At 44.6% G+C, this 12,581-nt stretch overlaps 1 protein-coding gene across 1 annotated transcript in view; it reads left to right on the top strand.

Moving 5' to 3' along the window:
• LOC126335120 (vesicular glutamate transporter 2-like) overlaps window positions 1–12,581 on the top strand; it is a 141,395-nt gene that overhangs the window by 61,380 nt on the left and 67,434 nt on the right. Inside the window, exon 3 of the mRNA XM_049998074.1 lies at window positions 2,024–2,204. Within this exon, the coding sequence (XP_049854031.1) occupies window positions 2,024–2,204 (181 nt within the window). The remainder of the gene's footprint in view (window positions 1–2,023; window positions 2,205–12,581) is intronic.

Below are 12,581 nucleotides of genomic sequence, written 5' to 3'. Positions count from 1 at the left end.
CTGTTGAGAAACAATGGGCTGTCATTCCTCCACGACTTGAGACACCCGAGTAATAGTGTCCCCAGCAGAGTTCAAGTAGTCATGAAGGCGAAGGGTGGTCACATCCTATTTTAACGTAATATTGGTCAGTTCTAAGCAAAGACGGGAAAGCAGCAAGAGGGAAGGAGTATATAGAGGGTCTATACAAGGGCGATGTACTTGAGGACAGTTTTATGGAAATGGAAGAGAATGTAGATGAAGATGAAATGGGAGATATAAGATAAGAGTTTGACAGAGCACTGAAAGACCTGAGTGAAAACAAGGCCCCGGGAGTAGACAACATTCCATTAGAACTACTGACAGCCTTGGGAGAGCCAGTCCAGACAAAACTCTAACATTGGTGAGCAAGATATATGAGACAAGCGAAATACCCTCACACTTCAAGAAGAACATAATAATTCCAATCCCAAAGAAAGCAGGTGTTGACAGATGCGAAAATTACCGAACTGTCAGTTTAATAAGTCACGGCAGCAAAATACTATCGCGAATTCTTTACAGACGAATGGAAAAACTGGTAGAAGGCGACCTCGGGGAATATCAGTTTGGATTCTGTAGAAATATTGGAACACGTGAGGTAATACTGACAATACGACTTATCTTAGAAGATAGATTAAGGAAAGGCAAACCTACGTTTCTAGCATTTGTAGACTTAAAGAAAGCTTTTGACAATGTTGACTGGAATACTCTCTTTCAAATTCTGAAGGTGGCAGTGGTAAAATACAGGGAGCGAAAGGCTATTTACAATTTGTACAGAAACCAGATGGCAGTTATAAGAGTCGAGGGACATGAAAGGGAAGCAGTGGTTGGGAAGGGATGACTGGGTGTTGTGTGATGTCCTTAGGTTAGTTAGGTTTAAGTAGTTCTAAGTTCTAGGGGACTGATGACCATAGTTGTTAAGTCCCATAGTGCTCAGAGCCGTTTGAACCACTTCTTGTTGGGAAGAGAGACAGAGAGGAGTTGTAGCCTATTCCCAATGTTATTCAATCTGTATATTGAGCAAGCAATAAAGGAAAATTCGGAGTAGGCATTAAAATCCATGGAGAAGAAATAAAAACTTTGAGGTTCGCCGATGACATTATAATTCTATCAGAGACAGCAAAGGCCCTGGAAGAGCAGTTGAACGGAATGGATAGTGTCTTGAAAGGAGGATATAAGATGAACATCAACAAAAGCAAAACGAGGATGGAATGTAGTCGAATTAAGTCGGGTGATGCTGAGGGAATTAGATTAGGAAATGAGACACTTAAAGTAGTAAAGGAGTTTTGCTATTTGAGGAGCAAAATAACTGATGATGGTCGAAGTAGAGAGGATATAAAATGTAGACTGGCAATAGCAAGGAAAGCGTTTCTGAAGAAGAGAAATTTGTTAACATCGAGTATAGATTTAAGTGTCAGGAAGTCATTTCTGAAAGTATTTGTATGGAGTGTAGCCATGTATGGAAGTGAAACGTGGACGACAAATAGTTTAGACAAGAAGAGAAATGTGGTGCTACAGAAGAATGCTGAAGATTAGATGGGTAGATCACATAACTAATGAGGAGGTATTGAGTAGGATGGGGGAGAAGAGAAATTCGTGGCACAACTTGACTAGAAGAAGGGATCGGTTGGTAGGACATGTTCTGAGGCATCAAGGCATCACCAATTTAGTACTGAAGGGCAGCGGGTAAAAATCGTAGAGGGAGACCAAGAGATGAATACACTAAACAGATTCAGAAGGATGTAGGTTGCAGTAAGTACTGGGAGATGAAGAAGCTTGCACAGGATAGAGTAGCATGGAGAGCTGCATCAAACCAGTCTCAGGACTGAAGACCACAACAACCACGACAGTGGTATCGGACTGTATAGTTTCCGTGGTTCCTCTGCACGTTGAGTACTAAATGAGCCACGCTGTACGGTCCAGCTATACAGTCAGATGCACGAGGTCTTAGAGCGGTGGCCTGGTGTGGAAGGTGTTGAGGGTGAAGTCGGTTTCTTGGGTGTCGCAGGCCCCCCAACGACGGCCTGGGCGCCGGCTGGGCCTTCTGGCGTCGGCGGCGGCGCCTGCTGTCGCTGCTCGCCTTCCTCGGCTTCTTCAACGTCTACTCGCTGCGCGTCAACCTCAGCGTCGCCATCGTCGCCATGACGGCCGAGCGCAACGTCACGATGGCCAACGGCACCCTCTCTACCGTAAGTAACATCTCCAAAGCTTAGTTTACATCCATGTTTCACACACATTTGAAGACGCATTTCGATGACTATTCACTCTGTACATAGTGTGATGTACGAAGTGTGCTCAAAAAATAACTGACATTTTTCTTTTTCAGAAATAATTTTATGTATTCTGTGGTGTCACCGCCAGACACCACACTTGCTAGGTGGTAGCCTTTAAATCGGCTGCGGTCCGGTAGTATACGTCGGACCCGCGTGTCGCCACTATCAGCGATTGCAGACCGAGCGCCGCCACACGGCAGGTCTAGAGAGACCTCCTAGCACTCGCCCCAGTTGTACAACCGACTTTTCTAGCGATGGTTCACTGACAAAATACGCTCTCATTTGCCGAGAAGATAGTTTAGCATAGCCTTCAGCTACGTGATTTGCTACGATCTAGCAAGGCGCCATTATCAGTTACTATTGATATTGTGAACTATGTACCGTCAAGAGCGACGTTCATCCTTAATGGATTATAGTTAAGTATTCCACCAGCTTCGTCCGTTGTTTCTAAATTCTAATTTCCTTGTCCTGTTCCAGACCTCACGCCAGCCTGCGTGAGCTAAATCGCGTGCCCTTCGGCCTCCTCTAGTAACACGGTCTTGGCTCTCCTGCCAACCACAAAATATTCATCTACAGCAATGTTATTCCCTTCAAAATACGCTGACGGAAAAACAAATCGCAGCACAAAGAAGGAGTTGTGCGGTATAAACGAAAGTTGTAGGCGTGTTTCTACATTTGAAAGATGATGTCAAGTCAAATTTCGTACCGGTCGCATAACAGCGACGCTGGTAGCGCCACTGTGAGGATGCAAATCAGCTTTCCGTTCAATACACGCTGTAGCCGTCTTGAACGTTAATCACCTTCGAAATTGCTTTGGTTATTGGGAGAGTATATGCAACATAAATACAGGGTGATTTTTTCCACCGCGCACAAACTCTAGGGATTAATCAATGAGAGGATACGGAACAAAAAGGTCTAATGAACTAACGTCCAGAAACGCATGGCTCTCATGCTAGAGACTGTTTATTCAACCATAATTTTTCTTTTACACAGACTCCAGTCTAATATGCGCGGTACCATGCACCCACAGTTACAGGATGCATGGTTTCCTCCTAGAGTGCGGTACTGTTCCTCCATACTTCATGCTCTAGAGTCCTCTCCTGCCATAGTAACTGGTAATGTTTTGACCGATTCATTCTCTTGCTGACTCAACTTGTAGTGGATGTGATACAGCGTTGTACTAATTGGTTCCGTATTCGAATCGAAAGCTTTCCGTCATGGTGTTTACTTTGGGAAAGGCAAATGGCAACGGGCGGTGGGCACCAAGGTTGTGTCAGGAGACCTATCCCCGCTGACAACAACCACAGCATTCGATGTTTCCAACAGTGTTTCACCGTTTGTCTGAGACATGCTCGTTTCAGGAAGCAAGAAATCATGAAGGACCTACCCCAAATGTTCGGACACCAGACTTGGAGGAAAATGTGTTTAACACTGCAGAAGGCTGTGTCAGTACCAGGCAGTTGGCCCTCCAGTCCAGGCTAGGCCAGATGACCATGTGGAACATTCTCCACGACAGTTGTTACTACCCTTATCAGTTACAGCGTATGCAGGGATTACTAGCGCCAGATTTTTCACATCAGGAGCAGTTTTGTCACTGGTTTCTTCACCAGGCAACCACGATTCTAGGATCAGTGTCATCCATCTTATTCACAAATGAGGTCACCTTTACACGGAATGGTATCTTCAACCTTCATAACATTCATATGCGGTATAGTATACAGAACCATCATGGTATGACGACAGCAAACCATCGGAATCAGTTCAGCCGGAATGTGTGGGTCGGGATAATTGGCGACTGTATTTTGGGACAGTCTTCCTTCCAAGTCACCTAACGTGCCGGAACTATCGGCGTTTCTTGCCGGGGACTTTACTTAGCTTGATGGAAGAAGTGCCACTGATGATTCTAAGGGTTATGTGGCTGCTACATGATGTTCCTCCAGCCCACTTCGCCGTTAACATCTGGATGTATCTACCGTGGTCGATGGATTGGACAAGGTGGTCCATTTGCATGGCCTGCTCATTCACCAGATCTCAACCTGTGCAATTCCTAGTTATGCAGTCATCTCAAAAGTATCGTGTATGCAGAGCCTGTTCCAAATGTGGAGTCATTGGAGCAGCGTATTCCTGCTGCCTTTGACACTGTTCAGATGCAACCTGGCCAGTGTGAAAGTATGAAACAGAATATGCTATGGCAACATGTACACACATGCATTGAAGCACATGGGAACCATTTTCAACACATACTGTAACTATGGCTGCATGGTATACCTTGTATGAGACCACAGTCTCTGTAACAATCTATCATTGAATAAATGGTCGCTAATATGGTAACCATGCATTTCTGGACACAAATTCATTAGACTTTTTTTGTTCCGTATTTCATTGATTAATCCCTACAGTTTGTGCACAGTGGAAAAAAATCACCCTGTATGGTAAAAAACATCCAAAGGGCTGTCAAGCAGCTCTTCTTCTTAGCGTTGCAGCTTCAAAGTCCTGTCTCTCCAGTTCCCTGAGTATCCTATGGTCAACTGACAAGGTGTTTGTGTCGAGTAAAGAAGACTTTAACAACTGTATTTCTCACTAACATCCATCAAAGAAGAGCATTTACAGCCTTCTACATCAAGAATGGAAAGATATAATTATGGAAGAGGGTATGACAGTTTATTCAGATTACACAGCAGTCTAGAGATATATAATTGGGAATATTGTTCAACAAATAATGACAACTGAACAGAACAACATGAAGATGCCTTAACTGATTGTATTCTCCAAGAGGATGAATTGTAATTGCTGGAACTGCCTTTGTGTTTTTAAATGCCTACCCATTCTGCCTCTCCAGCCATGCAAGAAGCAGTTGGCACCTATCCACTGAGTTGTGCAACACATTTTTTTTCTTCCAGCAATACAACACGCTCCTGATCTAGTACTAGCAGAACTGCAGGCTTTGTCTGCCCCACCACAGCAGCAACAGTCCACGATCAGTGTCCCAACATATATCAGTGTGTTCTGCATCAGCACCACAGACACAGCAGCACCAGCTACCGGCACTTCCTCAAATAGCTGAGCATCAGTTAATTACTAGCAGAATACTGTTAATTGCCAGTATATGCAATGTAACTGCTAGTGGGTCTACACATGTGAATGTTGACCTGGCACCCAGCATTGACTTTGATGTATTGTAAGTGAAGTAGAAGACGTTCAAAATGTTGGGACTAGACTACAGTATTGTGATATGAATGGTATTATCCGTGCAAGACTATTCAAATCTTTTCTAATGACATCACTGATCTGTAATCCCATTGATTGTTTTCTCTTCCCTTTGGAGTGTAGCATAACCACAATTTTTTCTCTGGGATACAGTATGGAACTTCCATGAACAAAAATCCCATTACTGTGGTATTGTATAATGTTTGCCCATAAGCACACTGAAGATTTTGAATCGGCCGGCACTACACTCCTCCACCTCCACAATCCCTATTTAGTACATGTGCGTGCGTGTGTGTGTGTGTGTGTGTGTGAGTGTGTGTGTGTGTGTGTGTGTGTGTGTGTGTGTGTGTGTGTGTGTATGTGTGTGTGTGTAACACCCCCCTAATTTAAACTTATTGTTGAGGCTGTTATTAACATCTGAATCAGTATAGACTTGCTGACAAACAGACGTATCTGCATAAAGTGATCAGTTTTCGTGCAGGAACCCGTGCACTAGTTACTTACAATGTGCAATTACATCTACACTGCATGGGTCTTTTTCTAAAAGAATGAACATAGTTACACATCAATGTACAGTAGGTGGAGACACAATCTACCTCATGTAAGCGGTACTTGACATGTATTGCATTCTAGCATCACACTAAGCTACTGAGACATAGATCCTAGTGTGGTATTGCGATTATTTTATAGCATTCAAACCTAGATCTAACTTGATGCAAAATGCAGATGTGCCTGTCCAAAAACTGAACACTTTATGCTGATGTGTATATGCCTATTGTAAACTGATGTGCAAGCATTCTTGTAGAAAAAGATTTATGCAATTTAGATGTAACTGCACATTGCAAATAATTAACTGCCTGACATAAGTGTCTGATATTGGCTGATATGATCACATACGCTGCCGTCAGTGTAGTGTTAGTCAATATCACTCCAATGTCAACATTGTGTTATGTTGACACACATGCACACACACACACACACACACACACACACACACACACACACACACACATGGTGATTTGTACAACTGGCAGTGGCTTGAGAGACTCATCATTGAAGATCTGTGCATCTATATCTACATCTACTCTACAAGCCACCTTATGGTGTGTGGCGGAGGATTCTTTATGCACTACGGTCACTTCCTTCTTTCCTGTTTGCACGCAGAATGATTTCTGGTAAGCCTCCATGTGGTCTTGAATCTCTCTAATTTTACCTTCATACTCCCTTCAGGAGATTTACATAGGTGAAAGCAATATATTTGTTGACTTTTCTAGATTGCATGCTCTCAGAACTTTAACAAAAACCACACTGAGATGCAGGAAGCCTCTCTTACAGTGCCTGCCACTAGAGCTGTTGATCATCTGTGTGACGCTTTTGTGCCTACTAAATGAACCTGCAGAGAAACGCGTCACTCTTCTTTGGAATCTCTCTATATCCTCTTTCAGCCCTATCTGGTATGGACCAAAACAGATGAGCAATATTCAAGTATTGGTCGAACAAGTGTTTTGTAAGCCAGTTCCTCCATTGATGGACTACATTTCTCGAAGATTCTTCCAATGAATGTCAGTCTTGCATCTGCCTTACTTGTGGTTAACTTTATGTGGTTGTTACTTTGGTTATTTCTCTGCACTCGTACTTCAGGTGTTTTATGGAAGTAACTGCTTCCAGAGACTGTTCTGCAAGATTTTAATCATGCAATAAAGGGGGCAGAAGCCATCGGTATCAGTGTTATCATACTTCAAAAATGTCTGCAAGTATCTCGAGGTAAGATACCTTGACACTGCAGCGTGTATAAATTGATAACATCATATCATATTCCCCATAACGGCGGTAGATATCAACATACGATACTTTGACATTACTGTGTATAATTTAATGATGTGATGGTAAATTCTGCAAAAATGTTAGTTTTCTAGGTGAACTGTGACTGTGTGATATTCACCCTACAAATGCTAGCTGATATCACCATAATTAATGGCTGCCCTAAAGTTTCGTAGTAACACTATCAGCAGCAAACTATTGGCCATTTTCTGTAATTTGCTGTAATTGTACTTGATTCATTTTTACACAAATACCGGCTCTAGGTACAGCAAATAAACTATTGCTACAAGGAATCACATCCTCTGAATTCTTGCACTGTGCACATTTGCATTAAATAGTCGGGTCCTGAGATCTATGCTGTGTGTTAGTGATCGTGACAGGCGGACTGAAATGCTGACATTTGCGTTGGAGTATTATCCATAGCACTTCGAACCAGAATAAGTTCCTGTTAGGTGTCCATTATGATGCACTTATTATCCTCAAAGAATCCCATTATTCTCGAATCTAGCAGGTTCTATATCAGTGATAAACTGCATCTGTTTCACGATTTAAAATATCTAACAATCGCTTACACATTGGCTACATCGACAGTTATTCATCGCCAATCAGTGACAGATACTTATGGGGGAGCGTAGGGCGCGCCTTCTCTGGGTCTGGGTCATACTGCATGCTACTTGAGACATCTGGTGGTAGCAAGCCTAGTGCCAGTATGTGGCACCTTCTAATAATCAGACGACTGCTTATCTCACCAAAAAAGATTTTGAACAGCATTACAGAAAAGATGCAATAGGAGTCATGATTTTACGAGACTTCACTGGCATGAGTGCTCTGCATCACACTACACGTTACTTGAGCTGTGACTGAGAGGTCATGTGACATGGGAGTAACCAGCTCATAAGAGTCATTGTTAAGCGACACGTTATGTGCGTCAGAGTGCCCTCAGAAGTTTGCACACCAAGGTGGCACATGATAGCTATTTGTCAACTGGTGGCGTGATTACAGTTCCACATGCATGAATGCAGGCTGGAAGCATGGTTTGCCCTCCACTTCATGTGTGCAGCATGTATGATAGCAGCACACAGCAAGCGTATCTCTCTCGAGAGCGTAATGTTTGCCCAAAAGCTCGCTGCAAATTTTGAATCTTATTACATCACTAGTATTAAGTTATCTTGTAAGCTACACTCCCCCCTCTCCACAACTGTTATTCACACACACACACACACACACACACACACACACACACACACACACACACACACACACATATATATATATATATATATATATATATATATATATATATATATATATATACTGGGTGAGTCACCTAACGTTACCACTGGATATATTTCGTAAATCACATCAAATACTGACGAACCGATTCCACAGGTCGAACGTGAGGAGAGGGGCTAGTGTAACTGTTTAATACAAACCATAGAAAAATGCACGGAAGTATGTTTCTTAATGCAAACCTACGTTTTTTTTTTAAATGGAACCACTTTAGTTTTGTTAGCACATTTGAACATATAAACAAATACGTAAATATTGCCGTTTGTTGCATTTTAAAATGTTAATTACATCCGGAGATATTGTAACCTAAAGCTGAAGCTTGAAACCTCCGATGTTCAGTTGCGTGTTGTAACAAACACGGGCCACGATCGGCGAGCAGCATCTGCAGGGACATGTTTACGATGACGACCGTGTTTACGAGTGTGGCTGTAGTGCACTGTTGTGGTTTGGTCTAGCTGTCGCAGTGTCCGCATGTAGCGCTTGTTGCTATTGTTATTCTGCATTCGTCTGTGCACGCAGACCAACTGTAGTACACCGTGTTACCAGACGTCTGTGATAGTGTAGTGTTGTAGGAAGTGTGACCATGGTGTATTCGGAAACTGAAAAGGCGGAGATGATACTCATCTAAGGCGAGTGTCGAGTAAATGCAGCTGAAGCCTGCAGGGTGTATGCAGAACGGTACCCGGACAGAGAGCATCCAATGTGCCGCACATTGCAAAACATGTACCGCCAACTGTATGCAACAGGTATGGTCGTAGCGCGCAAACTGGTCCGTAACAGGCCCATCACAGGAGAAGCGGGTGCAGTTGGTGTGTTAGCTGCTGTTGCCGTGAATCCACACATGAGTACACAGGACATTGCGAGAGCCGGTGGACTGAGTCAAAGTAGTGTCATGCGCATACTGCATCGTCACCGCTTTCACCCGTTTCATGTGTCACTACATCAGCAATTACATGGTGATGACTGTAATCGTCGAGTGCAATTCTGTCAATGGGCATTAACAGAGAATGCGTTGCAGTTCTACCTGTTTACCAATGAAGTGGGTTTCACAAACCACGGGGCAGTGAATCTACGGAACATGCATCACTGGTCCGTGGACAATCCTCGCTAGCTCAGACAGGTAGAGCGACAGCGACCAAACAGCTGCAACATACATCGTATTTCTACAGAATGATCTGCCAACGTTGCTCGAAAACGTCCCACTGGAAACCCGTCGACGTATGTGGTACCAGAATGATCGTGCACCTGCACATTCCGCAGTTAACACTAGGCTGACCCTTGACAGGATGTTTGACGGGCGTTTCATAGGACGTGGAGGACGCATAAATTGGCCAGCCCATTCTCCTGATGTTACACCTCTGGACTTCTTTCTGTGCGGTACGTTAAAGGAGAATGTGAACCGTGATGTGCCTACAACCCCAGAGGATATGAAACAACGTATTGTGGCAGCCTGCGGCGACATTACACTAGATGTACTGCGGCGTGTACAACATTTATTACGCCAGAGATTGCAATTGTGTGCAGAAAATGATGGCTCTGAACACTATGGGACTTAACATCTATGGTCAGCCGTCCCCTAGAACTTAGAACTACTTAAAACTAACTAACCTAAAGACAGCACACAACAGCCAGTCATCACGAGGCAGAGAAAATCCCTGACCCCACCGGGAATCGAACCTGGGAACAAGGGGGTGGGAAGCGAGAACGCTAAGGTAATGATGGCCACCACATTGAACATCTATTGGCCTGACATGTCGGGACACACTCTATTCCAATCCGTAATTGAAAACGGAAACCACGTGTGTACGTGTACCTCACCCCTCATGGTAATGTACATGTGCGTCATTGAAAAAGACCAATAAAAAGGCGTTATCATGTGGACGTAATGTACTGTTCCAGTCTCTTCTGTACCTAAGGTCCATCACCGTTCCCTTTGGATCCCTACGTAATTTGGTGCTCTCCGATACACACGATCAAACAGCGTAGGAGTGGTACTCAAGCGTCAACTTTAGGTTACAATATCTACGGATGTAATTAACATTTTACAATGCAACAAACGGCACTGATTACGAATTTGTTTATATGTTGAGATGTGATAACAAAACTAACTGGGTTCCATTTTAAAAAAACGTAGGTTTGTGTTAAAAAACATACTTCTGTGCATTTTTTTATGGTTTGTATTAGCCAATTACACTAGCCCCTCTCCTCACGTTCGGTCTGTGGAATCGATTCGTCAGTATTTGATGTGGTTTACGAAATATATGCAGCGGTAATGTTAGGTGATTCACCCTATATATATATATATATATATACACTCCTGGAAATTGAAATAAGAACACCGTGAATTCATTGTCCCAGGAAGGGGAAACTTTATTGACACATTCCTGGGGTCAGGTACATCACATGATCACACTGACAGAACCACAGGCACATAGACACAGGCAACAGAGCATGCACAATGTCGGCACTAGTGCAGTGTATATCCACCTTTCGCAGCAATGCAGGCTGCTATTCTCCCATGGAGACGATCGTAGAGATGCTGGATGTAGTCCTGTGGAACGGCTTGCCATGCCATTTCCACCTGGCGCCTCAGTTGGACCAGCGTTCGTGCTGGACGTGCAGACCGCGTGAGACGACGCTTCATCCAGTCCCAAACATGCTCAATGGGGGACAGATCCGGGGATCTTGCTGGCCAGAGTAGTTGACTTACACATTCTAGAGCACGTTGGGTGGCACGGGATATATGCGGACGTGCATTGTCCTGTTGGAACAGCAAGTTCCCTTGCCGGTCTAGGAATGGTAGAACGATGGCTTCGATGACGGTTTGGATGTACCGTGCACTATTCAGTGTCCCCTCGACGATCACCAGAGGTGTACGGCCAGTGTAGGAGATCGCTCCCCACACCATGATGCCGGGTGTTGGCCCTGTGTGCCTCGGTCGTATGCAGTCCTGATTGTGGCGCTCACCTGCACGGCGCCAAACACGCATACGACCATCATTGGCACCAAGGCAGAAGCGACTCTCATCGCTGAAGACGACACGTCTCCATTCGTCCCTCCATTCACGCCTGTCGCGACACCACTGGAGGCGGGCTGCACGATGTTGGGGCGTGAGCGGAAGACGGCCTAACGGTGTGCGGGACCGTAGCCCAGCTTCATGGAGACGGTTGCGAATGGTCCTCGCCGATACTCCAGGAGCAACAGTGTCCCTAATTTGCTCTGAAGTGGCGGTGCGGTCCCCTACGGCACTGCGTAGGATCCTACGGTCTTGGCGTGCATCCGTGCGTCGCTGCGGTCCGGTCCCAGGTCGACGGGCACGTGCACCTTCCGCCGACCACTGGCGACAACTTCGATGTACTGTGGAGACCTCACGCACCACGTGTTGAGCAATTCGGCGGTACGTCCACCCGGCCTCCCGCATGCCCACTATACGCCCTCGCTCAAAGTCCGTCAACTGCACATACGGTTCACGTCCACGCTGTCGCGGCATGCTACCAGTGTTAAAGACTGCGATGGAGCTCCGTATGTCACGGCAAACTGGCTGACACTGATGGCGGCGGTGCACAAATGCTGCGCAGCTAGCGCCATTCGACGGCCAACACCGCGGTTCCTGGTGTGTCCGCTGTGCCGTGCGTGTGATCATTGCTTGTAGAGCCCTCTCGCAGTGTCCGGAGCAAGTATGGTGGGTCTGACACACCGGTGTCAATGTGTTCTTTTTTCCATTTCCAGGAGTATATATATATATATATATATATATATATATATATATATATATATATATGTGTGTGTGTGTGTGTGTGTGTGTGTGTGTGTGCACGTGCTCATGTGAAAAAATTCTAATGTAACACTTACTTGTTGCAGTTGTAAATGCTAAACCAATTACTGAGGCTATTGTTAATATATGACTCTATATAGATGTGCTGACAATCAGACTTGTCTACATATAAGGTGATCAGTTTTTGAGATGGTACATCT

Source organism: Schistocerca gregaria, chromosome 2 (genome assembly GCF_023897955.1).
Source record: "Schistocerca gregaria isolate iqSchGreg1 chromosome 2, iqSchGreg1.2, whole genome shotgun sequence".
Classification (NCBI taxonomy): Eukaryota; Metazoa; Arthropoda; class Insecta; order Orthoptera; family Acrididae; genus Schistocerca; species Schistocerca gregaria.
Note: the sequence above shows the minus strand (reverse complement) of the source record. Positions and strands in the feature narration are given on the sequence as shown.